This window comes from Eptatretus burgeri, chromosome 16 (assembly GCF_056783735.1).
Source record: "Eptatretus burgeri isolate ZD-2024b chromosome 16, Ebu_testis_v1, whole genome shotgun sequence".
In the NCBI taxonomy this organism is placed as follows: Eukaryota; Metazoa; Chordata; class Myxini; order Myxiniformes; family Myxinidae; genus Eptatretus; species Eptatretus burgeri.
Window position 1 is genome coordinate 6142110 of NC_140976.1, and position 25294 is coordinate 6167403.

A 25294-nucleotide genomic window follows, 5' to 3' on the forward strand; every position below is an offset into this window, starting at 1 on the left:
GAGATCCTCAATGTGCTCAGTCTGCTCAAATGCTTTGTGTAATGGAAATGGTGCTATGACGTCACAAAGCTAGCAAAGTCACAGCAATTCAGAGATCCTCAGTGGAGAAAAAGTGCAGTCTGCTCTCTCCGTAGAATCGGTTTGTACAATGGTAATGGTGCTTTGACTTCACAAAGCTAGCAAAGTCACAGAACTCCATTTAGATCCACACAGGAGGAAAATGCTGTCTGCACAATCGGTTTTTCAAATGGAAACGAACGGTACGATGACGTCACAAAACTATCAAAGTCACAACAATTCAGAGATCATAAACGTGCTCAGTCTGGTCAAATGGTTCGTGTCATGGAAATGATGCTATGACGTCACAAAACTAGCAAAGTCACAGAACGCCATTTAGATCCACACTGGAGGAAAATGCTGTCTGCACAATCGGTTTTTGAAATGGAAATGGTGCGATGACGTCACAAAAGTATCAGAGTCACAGCAATTCAGTGATCCTCGGTGGTGGAAAGGGATCAGCGTGCACAGTCTGTTCAATCGGTATATGTCGTGCAAATGTGACCGTGACGTCACAATGCTCACAAAGTCACAGCAATTCAGAGACAAGTCCGAGTGGAGGAAAATGTGTAGTGTGCTCGATCAGCACAATTAGTTCGTGCGATGGAAATGGTATTATATAGTGACATCACAAATAATCCCTGAGTTGTCATAAAGTGGTACAGTCTTAATTTAAACTCTCAGGATCAATTTATGCCTGGTGTTGGCTTTAAGGTTGGTGTGGTGGACTTGGGATTCTGGGGTCCTGAGTTCAAATCCTGCTTTTCTATTGAATTAATATGAGGTGGGGTTGACTCAGCCTGTCATCCTTCTGAGTTTGGTGAAATGAGTACCAGCTTGCTGTGATGATTGAGCCATTTAAGTCTCCTGTGTTTGTGTGGCGACCTGTCCAGAATTGTGCCCAATAGCCCAGGAGACTGCTTCAGCAGCACTGATGCTCTGTATGGAGCATGGTCCCAATGGATGGATGGATTAATTTAATGAGAGTAAAACATTTTCCATGATGTGATTTATTTTGTTCTGCCATTTATAAGAGAAAGCGAGAAAGTGAAAACATTTCCAGAACTTCCTAAAGTGGAGGAGACACTCACGGACAAAAAAAAATGAAACTTCACCGACTCCATTGCAGCCATATTAAAGATCTCTACACGATCGTTGATTATACGATTGGACTGTGAACACGTGACAAGTTTATAACGGTAAAACGGTCACAAATTGTGACGTCATGAACAATGCATGGTAGACTCCGTAATGGAAGAGCAGAATTTTGCACCACAAAACAATCCAGGGCTAATTATATCAACAAATCTTATCGATATCATCTACCAAACCAGTGATCGGTGTGTTATTTATTTTCATAAACACGTGTGAGGACATCTAGAGCATATGAAGATCGCTGGTCTAAGCAGACACAACCGAAAGGGAAGAACCTCCACCATGGGTTTGCGGGACGTTTGCACGATACTCGTGAGTATTACTTCCTGATGAATTACCGAGAGGCTTCACATCTCCAGAAGGGATTTCTGCATCAGCTCGTGGTGCCATTCCGTCGCCAACCGTATTCCAGCGACCAATGCACTTGAGGCAGCAGAATGCCATAAAAGATGTGGCCGCAGCCCTGAGCTCTCGATTCCCAGCAAACAAGACTATTGGACAACCCAGGAGGAATATCGAAGCAGAGAAACGAGCTATTACGAGGAGAGCATTGGCCATTGTTGAATTGGGCGAGAAATCAAACTTGTCGTACTCCACCGTTGTGACCGTCATGCTCCCTGCAATGCTTCGGCCGCCTCGCTGATCATTTTGAGCCCCTCCCATCAGAATGGTGACCGCAGTGCGAGTGGGTAGCTCTATCGAAACACCGGTTGCGTTCCCTCTTCTGGGCATCGTTCTCGGTTGTCCAGTGCCGGTGAAGTTGTAGAAGTTTACGGCAGCGACGTGAGAGAGCCAGCAGATCAAGAAGAGGGTGCACAGGAGAAGAACGAGACGGGAAGCACGTAGCTGAAGTGACCGAGACAATGATGTCTGCAACATAACCATGGCAACGTGCATTGTGACAAAATTATTTATTTTATCAACCAGTTATCAGAAACTCAGACACAGGAAGAAAAGGAAGACACCATTTGTCTCATCACGGTTGTATCAGATCCACACCTCATGTATATTTTTTGACCATCACTTAATTAATCACAAGAAGTAAATCTATCCATTTGCTTTCTATATTGTAAATTCATATCCCGTCTCATCTCGTGACAGATTCTGTGACGTCATCAAAGTGATCTGCTCTCCTCAGGGAGTGAAAACCCCTCCAAGGCAGTTTATCATGACTAAGGAGTTTTAAAGTTATCACAGAATAGAACGATTATGTTAGAATGAAAATAAAGTAATCTATCTATAATTCCAGCAATCTGTGTGTATGTGTGTGTCTGTCTGTCTGTCCGTCTGTTTGTTTGTCCGCGACCGCCCTTTCTCGACGACCGCCGGTCCGATCTGATTGAAACTTGCCAGGAATATTGCCGGGCCCTGCAGATGTGCCTTTTCGAGGTTTGATGTCAATCGGATGAGCGGTTCTCAAGTTACGGCCATTTATCTGTCGACTAATGACAAGACACAGTGCTATGACATCACGAATGACGTCACAATTAATGTTGTTGTTTTTTTTTTTTTTTTTTGCAAGATTGACGGTCCGATCTGATTGAAACTTGCCAGGAATATTGCTGGGGACCTGCGGATGTGCCTTTTCAAGGTTTTATATTAATGTCTGTGTGTTTTATAGGGGGGAGGGAGGGGGAGAGAGGGGAGAGAGGGGGAGAGAGGGGGAGAGAGAGGGGGCGTCACAATTCAAGAGAGGGGGAGAGAGGAGGTGCGAGAGAGGGGGCGAGAGGGGGGAGAGAGGGAAGGAGAGTTATATAGATTATCTATAATTATAGATAGGCGAGAGAGAGGGGCGTCACAATTCAAGAGAGGAGGAGAGAGGAGGGGCGAGAGAGAGGGGCGTGACAATTCAAGAGAGGGCGAGAGAGAAGGGGCGAGAGAGGGGGGCGAGAGAGGGGGGCGAGAGAGGGGGGCGAGAGAGGGGGGCGAGAGAGGAGGGTGAAAGGGGGGGCAAGAGAAAGGGGCGTCACAATTCTTCACAACCTACGGGCCCGCTCCTACGGGCCCGCACTAGTAATCTATAATTCCAGCAATCTCTGTGTGTCTGTCTGTCTGTCTGTCTGTAACCGCTGTTTCTCGACAACCACTGGTCCGATCTAATTGAAACTTGCCAGGTATATTGCTGGGGACCTGAGTATGTGCCTTTTCAAGGTTTGATATTAATCGGACAAGTGGTTCCCAAGTTATGGCCATTTATTTACCAACCAATGACAGGACACGGTTCTATGACGTCACAATTGACGTCACAATTCTTCTTCTATTTATTTTTTATTTCTATTTTTTTGCACGTACGGCCACGCATCGGCACTCAAGAGACACCGGCACCCAAGAGAAGGAGAGGGATGTTGCGGAAAAGCGAGAGTACCAGGTTTACCAACGCCAGGTGCATGATCAGAAGCATTGTCGGCGATGACGCGAAATGCCAAATTAATAATAATAATAGTAATAATAATAACAATAATGAAAATAACAATCATAATAACAATGATGTTGACAAAGCAGTAAATTAATTACCGTATGAACAACAAACAATGCCAATTGCAGACAAAATGGCTGAGGTCACACACCTGCGAATGCTGCCGCCGAAGGAGGTAAAGACTTCTTGAGTTAGTGCCCATCATCATAATGATTGGAAATATCTCGTGGGCCACCATGGTTATCATGGCGTAGGCCAGACTACCTAAAGGGTGAGGAAATTGCCAGACGCAACCCAGGAGAGGACGCGTTGTGCTTCCCACCAACATCATTTCCTGATGCACACAAACAATGTCATGATTAGGAACCCGCATTGAGGAAGAGTTACACCTGCACCAACGTAGAGGTAAACACACACACACACACACACACACACACACACACACACACACACACACACACACACACACACACACACACACACACACACACCGAAGAAGAGTTGACCATGCAGGAAAACGTTGTTGTCAAAAGCAAGTTCTTTGATCCGGTGTTGACGTAATTCTCAGCCACAGAAAGAGAGACACCCAATGATGATACAATTATAAAGGAGGTGCAAGGAGGAGTGAACCGACAATCGTAATTAAATAATAATGACGATGAAGAACACAATCACAAACACATCACAGAGATGAACGAGCAAACTCACCTCAACTTCATTTTCCTTTCCGGCTGAAGAATACATCCCAGCAGGTAACGAGGTGAGGAAGTTGATTCCCCAGAAGGAGGAGATGATGGTCCGTGCCATCGATAATGAGATCTTCTGACCACGAGTTGAACCTCGCCCGATGGTCAGGGTCTGGTGGAGACTCAAGAACAGAGTCCCCCAAACGTTTGCCGACCTCAACATGACCCACAGGGTCATGAAGACCTTACAGCTGTGACCAGGCACGGAGGAAGAGACACCGGCATCCAAGAGAAGGAGGGGGATGTTGCGGAAAAGTGAGAGTACCAGATTTACCAACGCCAGGTGCATGATCAGAAGCATCGTTGGCGATGACGCGAAAGCCAGCTGAGGTTGATCGTTCGGTTTGTGCATTCTGAGGCTTTCAGACAAGCCAGCAAACAACAGTCCCAGGTTTCCGAGAATACCACCGATGACGAGAATGGCGTACAGGAACACCTGGACCGGGTGTTCAGCCTTAGGCATGACCGCGCAGTGACCGTGCAGTGGTGGTCTGTCCTCACACTGGTGAAAATATTACATTTATAGCCAATTGTAAAATTATTTATATAATTGTTGCTTTCAAAAGGAAGAGTTGATTATATGATGAAAGTGAAATTGATGTATAGGTACAATCAGTTGTTAAACCACAATGATCCTTTTATATTATTCATTCGAGTTATTATAAAATATAGATGTATTGCTTTGTCATAGCTCTACAGTCGGCTGGCAGGAGAGCCTCGAGGTACGCATACTCACCTATGAGCTGTCGAGCCTGACTTCCAATCTCGACCGAGAGAAAAACTGCCATCTTGGTGTTTCACAGATAGTGTGATTAATCAATGGGTTCCTCTAATGGATGGTAAACTACACTTGATGATGCTCACAAGCAAATGAAGGATTAGCATTGTGGGTCAAAGAATAGCAATGGTGACAATGGTGACAATGGAGACAATGGAGACAATGGAGACAATGGAGACAATGGGGACAATGGAGACAATGGAGACAATGGGGACAATGGAGAACTAAATCAGAGCTGCTTAATCATAAAAAATAAACATAAAAAAGATAATTTACCATTAAAATAATTAATATTAATATGAGATGAAGACTTTTAATTATAAACGGTCATTTAAATATTTTTTATTTTCATCCAATATTCTTAAGTTGAATGAATAAAGCAAAATGTTTTCATTCCCAATATCTCATTCATCTCGTCGTCGGTTCATTCCTCTGGCAGTGGATGACATTTACCAGAATCGAATAACTGATGTTTTTCTATCATATAAATCCTGTAAATTTCTTTCCCATGTGTCATGTACTGTAAATCATGTAAATTTCTCACTCATGTGTCATGTAAATTTCTTGCTCATGTGTCATGTAAACTATGTAAATTTCTCCCTCGCGTGTCATGTAAATCATGTAAATTTCTCACTCACATGTCATTTAAATCATGTAAATTTCTCACTCACACGTCATGTAAATCATGTAAATTTCTCAGTCGCATGTCATGTAAATCATGTAAATTTCTCATTCATGTGTCACATAAAGCATGTAAATTTCTCACTCACATGCCATGTAAATCACGTAAATTTCTCACTCACATGCCATGTAAATCATGTAAATATCTCACTCACATGCCATGTAAATCACGTAAATTTCTCACTCACATGCCATGTAAATCACGTAAATTTCTCACTCACATGCCATGTAAATCACGAAAATTTCTCACTCACATGCCATGTAAATCATGTAAATATCTCACTCACATGCCATGTAAATCACGTAAATTTCTCACTCACATGCCATGTAAATCACGAAAATTTCTCACTCACATGTCATGTCAATCGTGTAAATTTCTCACTCATGTGTCATGTAAATCATGTAAATTAATATAGTTACTTGGTAAAATGAGCCGTGAGGGTATTTTATTGACCTGAAATATAACAATGGACATGAAGGGGAACTTATTGTCGTATGCACACAACCTCAACAAAATGGACGTCTCAGGATTCCAAAACTGGATATCCGGTGACAGACCTCATGGGTGGGGTGGTAAACATGTTTTGGGTTGAAAGTACGAAGAAAATGAATCTGTGGGTACAAGAGGAGGCTGGATAAACTAATCGTGCAGGAGTGAAAAGGTTTTGGGGAATAAGCTTTGTGAAAAGGAAGAGGAAGAGACAAAAAGATAGATGAATGAATGGGTTCATAGAAATTTATGTTTACAAATATATATATATATATATATATATATATATATATATATATATATGTATATATATATATATATATATATGTATATATATATATATATATATATATATATATATATATATATATATTAATAAAAGGCAAAATGTGTGTGCGTGTGCGTGTGTGTGTGTGTGTGTGTGTGTCTCCTCCATAACTCCAAAACTATAAAACCAAGCAGCCTGAAACTTTGCATGCATACTAAGAAAACTCCAAAGAATTGTATGAGCAAAAATTGGGTGTTTGGGTTAATTAAAACACCCCTTTTGAAGATAATTTAGAGGGTGCTCCTCACAAAAAAAACAAGCCTTACCTAAATGGCGGTACGCCTCCAGCTCACGTCGCCTTGCTTCCCCTCCTATCACAGTGCCTTCCCATTCCTTCCCCTCCCCTCATGCCGCCTACCCATTCACTACCCCCCCCACCCCCCGCATCGCTGCATCCTCCGCCTGCCACGCATCCTCCCCCCTCCCACCGTGCTTACTCCCCTCTGCCACGGCGCTGCCTTCCACTCCCCCTTCACGCTGCCTTCCCTTCCCTTCTTTGACACTATCCTCCTCCACCCCACAACTCTCCGGAGGTCGAAGAGAGGAAAGAGTGTCAAGGAATGTGCCAATTGGCCAAATGAAAGCTTTTTTTATTATTATTTTTATTATTAGTTTTTTGAAGTCGGACCTGCTGCTCGGATCAATTCAGTTTTCATAAAGCAATGAATCGCCAAATCATGGTAGGATAAACGCGAAGTATGCATGCTCGCTCTTAGCTGTCTCACCTGGATACGTATCCCGACTCAGCTGTAAACTGTCATCCCAGTGTTACACAGGCAGGGTGATTAATCAATGTGTGTGCCGTCTCTCGGATGGACATTCAGTTGGGCATCACATCTACTGGAAAACCCTCCCCCTCTCCCTCCTTTCACTCCCTCCTCACTCCCTCTCTCACCCTTCTGCCCCTCTCACCCCGATCCCACCCCTTTCCTCTCTCTCTCTCTTCCACCCCTACCACCTCTCTCCCACCCCTACCACCTCTCTCCCACCCCTATCCCCCTCACTCCCACCCATATCCCTGTCACTCTGACCCTATCCACCTCTCTCCCCCTACCCTCTCTCCCACCCCTATCCTCCTCTCTCCCACCCCTATCCTCCTCTCTCCCACCCCGATTCCACTCTCCCCCACCCCTCTCCCTCACTCTCCCACCCCACACCCTCCCTGTCCTCACCCCACTCCCTCCCTCTCCCACCCCTATCCCTCTCTCTCAAACCCCATCCTCTCTCACACCCCTATCCCTCTCTCTCCCACCCCTCTCCCTCTCTCACTCACCCCTATCCCTCTCTCTCCCACCCCTCTCCCTCTCTCACTCACCCCTATCCCTCTCCATCTCTCTCCCACACCTATCCTCCTCTCTCCTACCCCTATCCCCTCTCTCCCACCCTCTCTCTCTCTCTCTCTCTCTCTCTCTCTCTCTCTCTCTCTCTCTCTCTCTCTCTCTCTCTCTCTCTCTCTCTCTCTCTCTCTCTCTCTCTCTCTCTCTCTCTCTCTCTCTCTCTCTCTCTCTCTCTCTCTCTCTCTCTCTCTCTCTCTCTCTCTCTCTCTCTCTCTCTCTCTCTCTCTCTCTCTCTCTCTCTCTCTCTCTCTCTCTCTCTCTCTCTCTCTCTCTCTCTCTCTCTCTCCCTTTCCCCTCCTCCCCCCTAATATTCCTGTCAGTGAAGCAATGGGTTGTATTTGCTCGTGTGTGTGTGCGTGTGTGTGTGAGATATATATATATATATATATATATATATATATATATATATATATATATATATATATATATATATATATATATATATATATATATGGACATGCTGGTCATTTCCTCTGGTGGAACACAAAACTTGTAGTGGCCATCTTGGAGTGTGTAATTGCTCCTGTGACGTCATCAATCGAGCAAGTATTGTACTGAAGTTCCAAGCTGATTTCCATCCAAAAATATCCAATTTTAGGGATTGTGATATAAATGTAAACCCTAACTGGTGTTGTGTACCACACTTGATATCAGACTGGCAACTCGTGGAGTATTTGTGTCGCATTTTACTCACTATCATTCGTGAAATACTCCACTTGTGGCCCATCGGATATCAACAGAGTGCTCCACAATGCTCGTTATGTTGTCTATATTTTAATGGGAAAGCCATCAACTGCTAATTAAACATTGATATGAGTGGCTCTGATGGTCAGTTTTAAAATAATCGATCCAGCAATGCAGGAGAAAAGGAATGAAAGCTCAAATGTTAACGGACCCATGGACATCGCCACCCATTTTGTGTTGGCTCTGTAACCTTACAATACGTTGTTACTGGGTTTATCAGAACCGGGATCTGGAGTTATCACAAGGGAACTCCTCACCCGATCTTGGGTCCTGAGGCAGCCACTTAAGCCTTGAGGCCTAACACCCAGGCCTAAGCCTTGAGGCCTAACACCCAGGCCTAAGCCTTGAAGCCTAACACCCAGGCCTCAGCCTTGAGGCCTAACACCCAGGCCTAAGCCTTGAGGCCTAACACCCAGGCCTCAGCCTTGAGGCCTAACACCCAGGCCTAAGCCTTGAGGCCCAACACCCAGGCCATCCATCAACCATTCTTTTTTTCCAACTTCAGTGCCAACTCACCCCCCTCACCCCTCACTCTCACTCTCAAAGCAACCATCCCACTCTTCTCCCTCCAAGCCTCCCTCTCACCTCTTTCAAAAATTCCCCCTCACCTTTCTCCCACCTTTCATCCCCCTCACTCTTCCTTCTCTAAGTTGCCCCCCTCTCATCCACCAACCTGCCTCCCTCCACTGCCCTCTCACCTCCATCTCTTCACTCCACCTCCTCAAATCCTCAACTGCCATCTTCCTTGTCTCTTGTCCCCCTCTCTCCCAGCACCACAGAGCCTTTTCTCCTCCTCATTCGGCCCCCTCCCCTCGCTATTCTGCAATACCCCACACTCCTTCAGCAACCCTCCTTACCTCCCCCCCTCGTCCCTTGTCCTACCCTCCCCGCCCCCTCCACCTCCTGCACCCAAAGCCTCCTCCCTACCTCTTCATTAAAAGTGTGGACCTCAAATATCCGGGGCCTTCGCTCAAACCTTTCAGATCTTTCCATACAGGTTGCCACTGACAAACCAGACATCATCTGCCTAACAGAAACTTTCCTCTCCCAAGACGTGTCTGACTCCCAAGTATCACTCCCTGGTTACTCCCTCTTACGGTATGACAGACCTGAGCCTCGTCCTGGTGGAGGTGTTGCTCTCTTCATCAAAGACTCTATTCCTCACTCTCCCTGCACTGCTCTCACTCCCCCACCCCCCCAGGAATACCTCTGGCTTCGGCTTCCCCTCCACTCCCACCTCATGTTTATATGTGTACTGTACCGTCCACCGAACAGTGATGACTCCATCTACACCTCACTCTCCGAAAACATGGACCATCTTCTATCTTCTCATCCAAACTCTCTCTTCCTCTTATGTGGCGACTTCACGTGACAACACGCCAGTTGGCTAGGTGTGGGTACCTCTCTCACCTGCCATGGGACATCAGCAAAAGCTTTCTGTGACTCATTGGGACTGACTCAATCGGTCAACTTCCCGACCCGGATCTCAACCAATGGTACTCCATCTCTTCTGGATCTGATTTTGACAAATTTCCCTGACAATATCTGCTGCTCTTCCTTCGCTCCAATTGGTTCTTCTGACCACGTCCTTGTTAAAGTGGACATCTCTCTGGCTGTCATCAGAGAACCACCTCACCGCCGTCGAGTCTGGCATTTCACTCAAGCCGACTGGCAGGGTCTCCGAGCAGCCATCAAACTTACAGACTGGTCTCCTATCACTACTTTCAAACATCAACTCATCCTGGGAATTCTTTCAAAGAAACTTGCTCTCCCTCATGCACAGATTTATCCCCTCTCGTGTTCAGTTGTCTTACCCTTCCTCCCGCCCTTGGTTTACTGAAGCTTGTGGTGAGGCAGTTGTCCTGAAACAACTTGCCTTTGCCTCATGGAAAGCAAACCCAACTGAGGGCAATCTCAGTTCTTTCCACAAAGCTCGGAACAAGTGTGTATCTACCCCTCAGGAGAGCCAGAAAACAACATCTTTCTCATCTCAAGTCTGAACTCTCAAACATCTCTCCCTCCTCAAAATCCTGGTGGCGTTTAATCAAATCTGTTTCTGGTGTATGTTCCCCCTCCATCCCCTCCCTTACCTCAAATGGCCGCACTGCTGATTCCACACGTGATAAAGCTGAATGTCTAAACTCGGTGTTTGCAGCTAAATCTTGTGTCCTAAACCCATCACTATCTCTACCCACTTTACCCAGTCGCACCCAACTGTCCCTGGACTCTGTATCCTTTTCTCCTGACAAGGTGGAGAGCTTGCTTTCAAACCTCGAGTCAGATTCTGCAACCGGTCCAGACGGCATCAGCCCACGTGTCCTCAAAGCCTGCTCTTTCTGCTCTTGCTCACCCTCTCTCTGTTCTATTCACCCTCTCATTTTCCCAAGGTCATCTGCCATCTGCTTGGAAATCTGCTAACATCACTGCCCTGCATAAAAAAGGTGCAAAAACAGATCCCTGTAACTACAGACCAATCAGCCTTCTCCCAATCATCAGCAAGGTTATGGAATCCATCATTGCTTCAGACATGAAATCCTTCCTCTTCTCCAATGGCTTGATTTCCAATCATCAATTTGGTTTCAGACCAGGTCACTCTACCCTGGATATGCTGCTACTGCTCTCCCATCAATGGATGGAGGTCCTCAATGCCAGACAGGAAATCCGAGCCGTATCCCTGGACATATCACGTGCTTTTGACACAGTCTGGCACCCTGCCCTACTCACCAAACTCTCTTCCCATGGTATTCAAGGCCATCTCCACTCATGGCTCGCAGACTTCCTCTCCTGTCGCAGTCAACGTGTGGCCCTAAATGGAGTTCTTTCATCCCCTCTTCCTGTGCAGGCTGGAGTTCCTCAAGGTAGCGTTCTGGGCCCTGTTCTTTTTCTGGTTTTCATCAATGATCTCTCGGACTCTCTGGAAAATCCTCTATTTCTCTTTGCCGACGACTCCACCCTCTGCCGTACCATCTGTCATCCCTCAGACCGGCAAGCAGCAGCTTCTTCGCTCACTGCAGATCTGGATAAAATCACAAACTGGTCCAACACGTGGAACATGTCTTTCAATCCACACAAATCTCACACTCTCACTATGTCTCTTCGAAAGGACCGTTTACAAAACCCCCATCCACTTTCTCAACAATCCTCTGGAAGAAGTCTTTTCTTTCAAGCTTCTGGGTCTCACTATCTGCCATGACCTTTCCTGGGAAAGTCACATTTCCAACCTTGCTCAAAAGCCAGTCGCCGACTGGGAATCCTCCGTCGTGCAAAGTCCTTCCTCGGCCCTCTTGAGCTCCTGACTACTTACAAAGCTTTTGTCCGTAGCCTGATGGAGTACTGCTCTCCCCTCTGGGCTGGTGCTCCTGCCTCCCACCTTTCTCAACTTCACGCTGTCGAAACCAGGGCTTTTAAGATCATTGGCATCTCCCGCAATGAAGCTGAGTCTTTGGGCCTCTCACTCAATCACCGCAGGTTGGTCGGTGGTCTTTCTGTCTTCTACCGACTCCTCTCCAGCCTTGCCCCCCTGCTCTCTCTGCGATTTGTCCCAACCACATTTCCACAGGGCGCTCAAGGTCCGCCAACAACCCCTTCTGGTAAAACTACCAAAATCACGAATCACTGCTCATCTTCACTCTTTCATTCCTCTTTTTCCCGCCTTTGGAATAAACTTCCTCACTCTATTCTTTCCCATTCTTCCCTCCAGGCTTTCAAAACAGCTGTTCACCACCACCTCTTATCTTCCCCCATCCAAATCCTCGATCTTTTCTACCCCCGATAATCCACCCAAGCCCACTTCCTTCAATTCTCCTGCTTTCCTTCCTGAAAGTCCCTGTAATGTCCATCTTCTCCTCGCCATGTTCCCCGTCCCATCCCCATCCCTCTCCCTTCCACAGTTCACCTGTGTCTGTTCCCCAATGTTTTGTCCCTTCCACTCCCACCCCTCTTGTCTCATGCCTCCTTGCTGTGAGTTGTGTGTTAGCTCTCATACGAGCCTCGACCAAGGTATACAAAAAAAAAAAAAAAAAAAAAAAAGAAAAAAAAAGGCCTAAGCCTTGAAGCCTAACACCCAGGCCTCAGCCTTGAGGCCTAACACCCAGGCTTAAGCCTTGAGGCCTAACACCCAGGCCTCAGCCTTGAGGCCTAACACCCAGGCCTAAGCCTTGAGGCCTAACACCCAGGCCTAAGCCTTGAGGCCTAACACCCAGGCCTAAGCCTTGAGGCCTAACACCCACGCCTCAGCCTTGAGGCCTAACATCCAGGCCTAAGCCTTGAGCTCTGCCGATCTGCACTGCTTCATGGAATGGCAGCGCATGATTTTATTGGGTTGGAGTCAGGTCATCTGTCTAGCCAAAGGGTGAAAAGCAGTATGGTGGAGTCAGGCCAGTCAAACACTGACCCATGTATAATATGTGATATATTCTTGAAGTATCTGTGAAAAAAGACGAAACGCTCTGAAACTCGAGCTTCTTCTGTAACTTATCATAATAAAGCAATGTAGAGTTTCAGTTGAATATGTTGAAGGGTATGGGGAAAAAAGGTCAGAAAAACCACAGGTGGTACGGACAGACGGACGGACAGACAGACAGACAGATGGACGGAGAACAAACTTCTAGTCCCTTGCGTTGAAACCGGAAGGGGACTAATAACAGCATATAACACCAAATAAGGGCTGACACGATAGCCTAGAGGTACGCACACTTGCTTTTAGGCCATCTAGATTGGGAGTTTGAATCCCGACCCAGCTATAAACTGTCATCTCGGTGTTTCAGAGGCAGGGTGATTCATCAATGTGTGTCGTCCCTTGGATGAACGTTAAATGCTATTTCCTGCCAGAATTTGGTGGTAGATGTTAAAGAACCCACGGTGACCTCTTCAAACAGTAGGCAACCTATCGCCGGCACCCTAAACAAATTACAAAATTCCTGCCCTAACCATCAGCAACACAGCCACACCCTTCACTAAAGATGTTACCCCATAGCCTCGTGCTGCATTCAAACGAAGAAAAACAACACAAAAGGGGGAAAAAAAAACTGGAACGGCACTCGGAAGAGCGCATTTACCTCTGCCAATCTGAACAGCTTACGTTTTTGATTCCACTCATAGGCTGGATCTGCATCCGGACCTGAACCAAAATCTATGTTTGTTCTCGTCACCTACACAACTCATCCACAAAGTTTTGTCACAACCTGTCAAAAACCTTTTGACATTTCATGCTATGTGTCGTTTTTTTTGGCCCCATCTCTCATTGGTGAAAAATAACTTTGAAAGATCTAGTATCTGGATCCGGATCCAGATCTTCACTAAAATCCAATCGATCTGTGCTTGTTACACACCAAATGAGTCCATCACTTTTTGAGATATCCTGATCACAGCAGACAGACAAACAGATAAACACGAAAGATGTTGTGCATTGCACGATACTTGCGAAATCCAAATAAATTTTGGCCGAGGAGGTGTTTTACAAGTTTTGGATTGCATTGACCTTGACCTTTGACTAATTTTAACCAGATTTTATACACGTATACTACACATACGTACCAATAAGCTGCATGAGTTTCAATATATTTTGAAAAACTCCTGGGGTTTGGCAATAATAAAATCACAAAAACATCCCATTTTGATTATAATGGGGGTGAAATTGTTGCCATGGACACAGTTTTCTCTTTGCCACGTGGGACTTTTTCTGTGCCACATGTAACTTTGCATTATGTTAATAACCAATATGAGCAGAACCTGAAAAAAAGAGAAAATTAATTTAATTAATTCTATTTTGCACCCTCTTCGTTTGGTCCTGAGGTGGTTTACCAATGGAGGGCCTTTTGATTATGGCTGTTGACCCTCAAGTGTTACTGCAGAAGGCCCTCAGACAGAAGGTCAAAGGGTCTGTCATGTCTTTGGGTTCTAAGGATTCTAATAGGGTTTACAGGGCCTTTCGTTTCTAAAGTCTTTCGGGGACTTCACGGTCTTAAAGGGTCTTGGGGATATGAAGGGTCAATGGGGTCTTGAGGGTCTTAGGGGGCTAGAGGGTCTTAAAGCATCTCAGGGGTCTAAAGGGTCATAGGAGTCTGAAGGGTCTTAAAGGGTCTTTGAGTTATAAAGGGTTTTAGTCTTAAGGGTCTTAGGGGACTGAGGGGTCTTAAAGGGTGTTCGAATTCAAAACAGTCTTCGGGGCCTTACAGGTCTCAGGGATCTGTGGGGTCTAAGGTGTCCAAAGAGGGTTTAATTGGTCTACAGGTCTAAATGGTCGAAGGGTTAAGGGGTGGGTCTAAAGGGTATAAATGTCTTTAGCAGTCTGGGGTCTAAAAGATCTTAAAAGGTCCAAAATGGTCTAAAAGGTGTGAGCTATGGCTCTAAAGGTCTACATGTCTAACATCTATGTTGCAATAGTCCGTAATTAATAGACATGGTCATGGTCCAATAATAAGTAATAAATAAACAGACATGGTTTGTGGTGAGCATGTTGAGGTCGTGGAGAGATTCGCATACCTTGGTGGTGATATTCATGTCTCTGCTGGCTGTGAGTCAGAGATCAATAGACGTCTGGGTTGGGCCTGGGGAGTCATGGATTCACCAGAGAATGGGGTGTGGCGCTGCCGGTACCTGTGCGGGAGGACGAAAGTCCGAGTCTTCAGGTCCTTGGTCCTTCCAGTCTTGCTCCATGGATGGGAGACTTGGACTCTGACCAAGGATCTGAGACGGAGACGTAATTCCTTTGGTACCAGGTCTCTTCGGAGAATCCTTGGCTATCGCTGGTCGGACTTTGTGTCCAACGAGCGGTTTCTGAGAGAGACTCAAATGAGATTTGTTACCTGCATAGTCTGTGAGCATCAGCTGCGGATGTATGGACATGTGGCTCGTTTTTCTGATGCTGATACTGCTCACCAGATTCACTCAGCGAGGAAGTTTCGTGAGTGGAGGAGGCCAATGGGCTGACCACGTGCCTCGTGGTTGCAGCAGGTTGATCAGCATCTCAAGGAGATGGGGATGGCCAGATGGAGGCCTTTGGAGTACCGGTGGAAAGTGGACGCAGCGACACGCTGCTCTGGCGCATGCTCCCATACCTGACCTGATCTGACACGGTCCAACTCATGTTCAAACAGTACGTAATTAATAGACATGCCCACATGGGTCAACCAAGACCTCACTTCGACGAGGGTTGACCATCCATCCATGTTTTTCGGTTTTACATACAGTATGTTACATACAGATCTCAAGTGAATCGGATGAAAATTGATTCATGTGACCTTGACCTGTTGACCTCAAAACAATTGGTTTCCAGCTTGTCACTCCCAGTACGAGGTGTTAAAATTTTGTGAAGATCAGAGTAAAAATGTGACCTGTAAGCGATTGACATACAAACAGACAGAGAGACAAACAGACAGACAGAACAACACACCAGACCAACGAATAAACAGTACTTGCGAATCTTCAATTTTGTAAGTAACAAACAAACAGGAGTGAAAACATGACCTCCACCCACCTTTGGTGGTGGATATATTTAAAACAGGTTTTTAACAATCTATTATGTACAGACTTTTTTTTTTCTATTGGGAATCAAACCGAGGATCATGGTGTGGACACCACTTATAGGTAAACCATCGACAGATCATGAACATTGCATGACAAATCATCGTTTGAAGAAAGCCAAATCTCCATTGCTGTATTTCACTTCAGAAGCTTGCAAAGAAGAGAGAAGAGATTGTTCATTTAAATAACGATGTTGTTGAAATCCACTGATTATCTGTTTGGGTTTTGCATCTCTTTGACTTTCCCCTTTGTTGTCTCAGCTGCAGTCAATTGCAGAAGCCTCAGTGCACCCATTTAACTTCTGACATTCTATATTATCTTCATTTGCTGACTTCAATTCGCTCACCCACAAACTCTTTTGATAGTTGCATGATTTTTATTCACATGCGAGCTCTTTTATTCAAATTGAGGTACTGTATTTGCACTTCAGCTTTGTTTACTCACACGTTCATTTATTCACACTGAAAAAGCTCTTTTATTTACAAGCAAGCTCTTTTATTGGTACGACACCTTTATCACCTTTATTTTTTGTCAGGTCAGGTCAGGTTACATCTGTGACTTGCTGCAGATACCATGTAAACCTGTACTAACCTGTTCCATGGTCGGGTTGTCGGTGACAAAATCATCTGATGGAATAATGGTGCTTATAATGATGGAATAAGAACAAATACAATATTTTCATTCAGCGCATACTCAACCCCAATTGGTTATAAATTCAATATGGAACCCAAAAATCTAGTTTATCTACCTGTGTCAGGAAAAACCATATGCAGAGTAAATTTTAGGATAACCGACCAAGATAATCGCATGATTTATTTTAATGGAGAAATTATATCCATCAGAATGCACCTACGTGAAGTTTTCCAATAAATAAATATGATGGTTATTGTGAGGAAACACGAGTTGGGAAAATATAAAATAATTACAGGGGATGGGATGTTCCTTTCCCCATACTACAAGGGTGAAGGTATGTATCTTGGTAGAGGATACTACAAACCTAAGAGACAAAGGGGTGTCGGACATCAATTTAGAAAAAAAGGAGATGGGATAATTGATACTCTAATGGGTATAGGTTCAACTATTCTTCAACATAAAGACCTAATTGGTTCAACTGCTTCTGCTGTGGGAAATGTAGCAGGTGCTATAAAGAGTATAAAAGATGCCCAAAAGGAATCTCATAAATTACAAGCAATAAAAGAAATTAAGAAAGGCAAAACTCAGTTGTCTCCCCAAGAATGACAGAAAATAATTCAAATACTTGGGTCAGGGTTTCAAAAGTTTAAACATCTTTTTTCCTAAATAAATACAAGTATGGAAGCAATCGATAGTATCTATGATTTGGATGATACCATTGTCATCTCAAACTCCACTAAAAAAGAAGACTACTTCAAGGTAAATGCTATAACTGGAACAGACTGAAATACAAATGGAACAAAAAGTTTTGAAATAAACAATCGACAAACTTATTTGAATCCAGCCAAAAGTTTCTTGTTGTGTAAATTTACATTCACTAAGGCTGCGAATAACACAAACGCTACACTCGTCAATGATTTCTTCTGGAAAATGTTTGATAGTGTTTGTTTGTACATTGGAACACAAGAAGTTGAAGCAGTTGATTATGTCTCTGCTTCATCTGAAATTATGAAATTTACACGATATTAATTTAGTAAGAAGAATGGGAAAGGGGGCTGTCGAAGGTTTTATTCCTGATATGGCAATGGGAACAAACACAGACCCTGGATATAGTCAAAGGAAAGGAATGTATAATGATGATACAAAAGCAGGTAATAGTTTTACTGTGGCAGTTCCTCTTAAAGGTATATTTGGATTTTGTGATCATGATAAAGTTCTGTATGGTGTTAAAATTATATTTCAACTGCAAAGGAATGATAATGAAAATAGATTGCTTTTTGGTGTGGCTAATGCTTTTGCTGATCACAATAAATTTCTAATTGATGAAATTAGTTGGTATATTAGTGAATATACTCCTACTCTTAAAACAGAAGAGATGTTGAATAGAAGACTTAACTCAAAGAAACCACTCAATGTATCATACCTTAAAAGAAGATGCCAACACATTAAACTGAACCAAACCACTTACATGTGGAATTTGGGTGTTCTGGAAGGAAAGCCACGATATCTGTGGATCATTTATTTTAAAAAACAGTGAGAGTGATACTGCTACTGATAAGAATAATGCATTGAGTGATAATGATAAGGTGAAACAACTTCGCGCTTCTCGAGATGGAACATTTTATCCACGAGATAGATTGGAAATTAATTGGGAAAAAAATGATTATGCTGAAGCATACAAGTCTTACCAAAAGGTGTGTGAAAGCAATGGAAATAAAGAACCTATTTTGGATATGACAGCATTTAAAGGTCTGTATACAATCTATGCGATTGACCTGAGTGCTCAAAAGGAAACTATAAAGTCTAATCGAGTGGATACTTCCCTATACATTGAAAGAGAAGAGGGTGAAGAAGTTGATCCATATTGTTTGCTTTTGGAAGAAACAGAATTACAGATTAATACAGATAATGGTGTTATGATTAGTCTCATAACTTTTTTGATAAATAAATGAGTAACAAAGTGCCAACTGGGGTCTATGTTAATCAAATAAATCTTCATAAACTATCATCTTGTATTCAAAATTAAAAGCCTTGTTTTATTAACGTGAATACAATTCAGAGAAAAGAAGCAGTAAGAATTGATGTTTTGCTCACAAGAGAACAGGTGAAAATCTTGAACGATACTGGATCACTTAAAATTAAAATGTCAAAACCAATGTTGAAAAAATATTCAATAAGAGAGACGAGTGGAGGATTTCTCCCATTTCTAATTCCTTTATTTGCTGGTTTAAGTGTGGCTGGAGCATTGACGGGTGGTATTTCAGCAGCGGTGAAAACTGCCAATGAAAGGAAGGCTCAACTCTGGGCTCAAAAAGAATTGGAAAGACATAACAAAGAGTTGGAGAAACAAATTAGTGGAAGTGGTGTAATTGTAGATTTTGCTGAAAAACTTGAAAGTCTACCTGATAAAGCGAGATTGTGAGTTGGAGATATGCATTCTTCTATCGCACAAGCAGGTGTAAAATTAACTAATAGGGGTAATTGATTATATCTTTCTAATAAATAAATGAGCATTGATGAGTGGTTTTAAGGATTTGGAAAGAATACATCAAATTTAGAACTTATCAAATATTGTGAGAAATTAAAAATTCATAATGAGGTTATTTGTATGAGAGATGAATTAACAAATGTGTCAAAACATACAAAGAATATTATTATGAACTTAGAAGAAAATAATGGGAATTGTTCTCATTGGGTTTGTATTTTTCATTGTCAAGACAAATATTATTTTGATAGTTTTGATCTTCCACCACCTGTTGAAGTAATAAAATTCTTACAGAATGGTGTTTATCAAACATTTGAAGTCCAAGAATTAAATTCCAAGTGTTGTCAATTATGTCTATATGTGTTATTTCAACTCAACAAAAATAAAATTTTTAATGACGTTATTTTTAATCTAATATAAATGACATGTTGGTCAAGATGGTTCGATCTTTGGTGTATCCCAAGAACTGGATATTTATTTATCAAATTATTACACAAAGGCACAGGCTGAATGACAGAAATATAGTACAGCAAAAAATATTAATATGAAAAATGCTTATACATTAATAAATTATGCAAGCCCGACTGACGCGAATGACTTGGTGAGATTAAGTGATTTATCACAACATATATCCTTAAATAAAAACGGCACATTTTGTTAAAGGAGTAGAATTTATAACCACAACACCTGGTTCAACAAACCATACACCTTTTCTTATTAAATTCAATTATCTGCTTAGTATTGAATTTTATAAAGAAGGAAGAATAGGTAATATGAGAATTGAGAAATGGAGGTATAATATGTGTGATTTAGGATATAATTGGTCTTTTTCATTCAACCGAGAAGACCTACACAGTTTTTATCAGTCTCGTAAAGAAGAATATTATCCTCTTGGTAAGAATCAGGAGATATATGGAAGCACAATTAGCAAACAACAAATAAACGATTTTGGGAATAGGAAATTATATGATGGTGAAGCAATAGTTTATATGACAAAGAAGGAAGGAAATTGGATAATTATAAAAAGTCGAGGAATACAAACTGATTTAACTATGGGAAGATGGGGAGGTATTACGTGTCATCATATTAATCTGTCATATATTTCTGATACATAAATGACAGCAAGAAGGCTTCAAGAAATTTCTAATTTTTGCATTCAAGGATACCTACAAGTTCGATTTTACATTCCTTATGAATTGGAACATACACACGGACATTTTTCAATTAAGAACTGACCTTATACTGATGTTAAAAAACCCACAAATAGAGATTTGATAAAAACATTAAATAAAAACTGAATTTCAAAGGTGATGAAATATAAAACTCTTTTAGAAATCATCAACAAATGTTATTGGTTTCCAAGTATGAGAAAAATAATTGTGGATTCAAGAGTATCGCAGAATCCAGATGAATATATGTATGATATTCTATGGGGTGAAAGTGGTTCAAGGATAGTAAGGGATAAGGAAGGAGTTGAAGAAACTGAGACAAGAGAGAAGGAGGAGAGGGAGAAGAGAGAGAAGGAGGAGAGGGAGAGGGAGGAAAGAGAGAGAATAAATAAATATAAAAATATGGAAACCAGTGAGATTATAAAAAGATCAAAGGTATTACAGAAAATAAACTAGAGGGGGAGCACTCGGGAGAGTGCAAAACCTCCGCCGCCAATACTGCTGGGTCACTCAAGTGAACCTTATATCTTATTCATTAAATATGATGTCAACAGTGCTGACAGAGTTATAGTTCTTTTCTCCAACATTTTTTTTTGGTGGGGGGGGGGCTGGAAATCACTTAAAACATGTAGAAATGCAAAAAAAGAAATCGAAATTTTGTTGAAAAAAAAGTTGCAAAAATTTTTTTTCTCTAACAATTTTTTTTTTTTGGGGGGGGGGTGGAAATCACTTAAAACATGTAGAAATGCAAAAAAAAAATTTCTTGAACAATTTTTTTTGGGGGTGGTTGGAAATCACTTAAAACATGTAGAAATGCAAAAAAAAATAATTCGTTAACAACTTTTTTGGGAGGGGGTAACAATTTTTTTTTTGGGGGGTGGAAATCACTTAAAATATGTAGAAATGCAAAAAAGTATTACTTTTTTTTTGGTACGGGATAACAATTTTTGGGGGGGTTGGGAATCACTTAAAACATGTAGAAATGCAAAAAAAAAAAAAATTCTCTATTTTTGGGGGGGGTAACAATTTTTTTTTGGGGGGGGGGGGGGTTGGAAATCACTTAACATGTAGAAATGCAAAAAAAACAACATTATTTTCTCTAACAATTTTTTTTTTGGGGGGGGGGACCAAGTCCAAAATTTAATGGCATGATCCTTGGACCATACCTAACCCCCACCAAGTTTCGTCGAAATCCGTCGAGGAGTTTTTCCGTAATACTGTTCACAAACAAACAAACAAACAGAAAGGGGTGAAAACAGTAACCTCCATCCATCTTCGAAGATAGCGGAGGTTAATAAATCTCAACGCACCGAGGAGGAAAACAAAGAATTGGCAAGTCCATTAGAAACATATGCATCAAGACTATTAACATCGGTTTCAGGGAGAACATATAAATGAGAAAGTGGAGATGAAGAAGAGAAAGAAGGAAAAGATTATATTATTGATGATGTTGGTGTAATGGACTTTGATTTAAGTTTTACATTTTTTTTCTTAAATAAATGGAGGAGAGAGTGAAGGCATTTCTACGGATGCTTTATGTTTTAAAAATTAGGATTCAAATGTGCATATTGGAAACTAAAAAGGTTTTCGCACTCTGTAGGAATTTTTCACATAAATAAATGAGTTATTGTCTCAAATGTAAAAAGAAAACCAAGAGTAAAAATATCTCGTTTGTGAAAAGTAAAAATAATAGGGTTATACAAAAAGGTACATGTTCGGTGTGGGCTCAAAAAAAGAGTAAATTCATCACCAAACACAAACGAGGGGGAGATATGCAAACGTTTTTATCAGGAAGTAAATTTACAACTGGAATACCTGGGGAATTACATCTACTAGGGTATTCTTTCTGTGGTCCAGGAACAAACTTGAATAAAAGATTAGATGAGGCTGACAATCCTAAACCATGGAGCAAACCTATGAATAGGGTTGATGAAGTGTGCATGAGGCACAATATTGATTGTGGAAATAGCACAACGTTGGAAGAAAAACACGAAACCGATAGAGAAATGTTGTATAATTTGTCTCTGATACAATATCCAACCTTGAGAGAAAAAGTTGATAGGTTCATCGTGAAGAAGATGATCAGTGTTAAATTGAAACTTGGGCTTGGAAATTCAAAAAACTTATAGGCTCTGATGTCATTAAGATTGAAGAACAATTAGCTGATGAATTACATAAACCAATAATCACAAAGTTTCATAGAAGGAAGGTTTATTCCAAAGAAGTTGATAATATCTGGTCCACTGATTTAATTGAACTCAATTATGATAAGGGGTACAAGTATGCTTTAACCGTTATTGATTGAGGAGTAGATATGCGTGCGTTGTCCTTTTGAAAAACAAGACAGGTAATTCTCTTATGTTGGCTTTCCAACAGATATTCAATAAAAGCAAGAGAAAACCTAAAAAATTGTGGACTGATGAGGGTACAGAGTTCGACAATAAAACATTTATGAATCTTCTTAAAAATAACAACATTACATTATACAGCACCATTAATGAAGGAAAAGCGGTTGTTATTGAGCGTTTTAATCGCACTTTAAAAGAGACTAAATAAAAAATTCACTCAACTCGGTTCTCAACAATGGTTATCTTTAATTCAGGACATTGTAGATAAGTACAACGACACAATTCCTACCTCAACGAAAACGAAGCCATCAGAAACATTTACAAAATTAAAAGATGAAAAAGAGATTAATGTCAGAAAGCCGAAGTTCAAAGTTGGTGATATAGTAAGAATATACAGGTGGAAATCTCATTTTGAAAAAGGTTTTACCAAGCGATGGACAAATGAACTTTTAAAAATTGTTGATGTCATCGGTACAGTTCCTTGGACTTACAAATTATGTGATCTAAAGGGGGAAGAGATTTTAGCTTCATTTTATTCACAGGAATTAAAAAAGACAATGATAAATTGAATTTTTTTTGACTCCGCCCTTTTTTTAACTCCGCCCATTTTTGACTCCACCCACACAAGCCACATCCACACAAGCCCCACCCACATTCGCCACATCCATGCAAACCCCACCCACATAAGCCACATCCACATCCATCATATCCACATAATTAGTGATTAGTTGATTAGTTCCCACACACATGTTTATTTAATTAAAAAAAATTCTGCACCCACACAAGCTCCACCCACACAAGCTCCACCCATACAAGCTCCACCCACACAAGCCCCACCCCCCTGTGCACCCCCACCTTTGACCCACCACCCCCCTCATCCCACCCCCCACAATTCCCCCCACACACACGGGGAGGGGAGGGAGAGGGATGAGGGGGGTGGTGGGTCGTTGGGGGAGTGCACCTTCTCCCTCCCCCCCCTTTTACATCTCCTTTATTCTTTTCTTGTAATTCAAAATCAGATAATTATAAGGGAAGCATATATAATTAAACAAAAGTAAAAACATTGAACAAAATCTTCTTTCGCAGCAGTCTGATGGTTTGTTTTGGTTTTGAGACTCGATCAACATATTCTCTTCAAAACAAAGAGTGAAGAACAATTACGGTATATAAAGATGATTATATTATGATATTAATAAAATAATAAATATAACATTTACCTCCAGAAGATAGTGTCATGTCAGATTCCTCCAGAAGATTAAGTTGTGTGTTTGGTTCATCCAGACAGGTGTTTAAACTGAAAAAATAATAGTAATAATAATAATGAGTCAAAGACAGAGACAGAGACACACACACACACATACACGCACGCACACACACACACACACACGCGCGCGCACGCACACACACACGGAGGCAGAGATAAAGACAGAGGGAGAGAGAGAGACAAAGACATAAAGACACACAGAGAGACAGAGGGATAATTTCCCACCTTTGACTCGACTCATTCAAGGTGAGAGGACGTGAGAAAATTTCTTGCCAGCCAACAAAAATGTCATTCAATTCTCTTCTGAACGATTGAATGTCTTCAAGGAAGTCATTCATTTTAAGCCACTCATCGTGTAATTCAAAGGCCTCGTGTTCTTGATAAGTTATCAACAATGTTCTTATTGGGGACAACTTGTTAGAAAAACACAATAATTATTCGTTGTATAGTGATTTAATTCTGTATAAAACAACAAAAAATGGATTGGGTTGAGGATTTCACCTGTCATCTTGTGAAAACGATTGATCTGCAAGGTTGTAGTAATAATCTGAACGCTCCATATTCAAAATAAAATGCACTCGGCACACAAGTTGATTTAAATAAGCAACATGATGATGTCAATGAAATGTGAAAACAATGGGTTTTTCAGGGTGTGTCTCACATAGGAAATGACTTCATAATTTTTTTGGCTTGGTTCGGGCGAGGCAGCTTGGCTGACTCCAGACTGACTCATTTTAACATGAAAATGAAACGCTTGTTTTGAATTATTTTGAGAAAAACTTCCATAAAAAAACACATAATGTTGAATTTGCAAAGACCATGAAAAATACGAGCATTAAGAGAAGTTTATCGTTTCATTTCTGCTCAACAAAGACACTTATACCAAGAACCAAGTTCCAAGTTATTCTTTGTGAATATACTCGATGGAAATGAATGTTATAAGAAAATTAAGTTATTCCCTAAAGTAGAACATGGGCAAATATTCGTTGGTTCGCTCTTTGAGTGAAATGAAAATATAAAAGGACTGTGATTATGTTGGGGGAAAGAAGTGCTTTCATCAATAAGTCTCAATCTTTCATAGTCTCAACTTTACATTTGCTTGTATGGGAGGGAAGGGGATAGGTGGGGAGAAAATCACT

General features: G+C 41.8%; 1 protein-coding gene across 2 annotated transcripts; it reads right to left on the bottom strand.

The window, feature by feature from the left end:
* Positions 1–1067: 1067 nt before the first annotated feature.
* Positions 1068–25171, bottom strand: LOC147010398 (olfactory receptor class A-like protein 4). 2 transcript variants are annotated; one of them, XM_085858863.1, is made up of 4 exons: positions 24109–25171; positions 4337–4876; positions 3780–3962; positions 1068–2082 (listed from the first exon to the last, which is right to left on the bottom strand). In XM_085858863.1, exons 2-4 carry the CDS (start codon positions 4835–4837, stop codon positions 1459–1461), a joined length of 1308 nt encoding a protein of 435 aa, XP_085714989.1. In that variant the 5' UTR covers positions 4838–4876; positions 24109–25171; the 3' UTR covers positions 1068–1458. The 2 variants fall into 2 exon arrangements, with proteins under 2 accessions (XP_085714989.1, XP_085714988.1); XM_085858862.1 differs by lacking the exon at positions 24109–25171 and adding an exon at positions 5111–5465.
* Between the last annotated feature and the right edge of the window lie 123 nt (positions 25172–25294).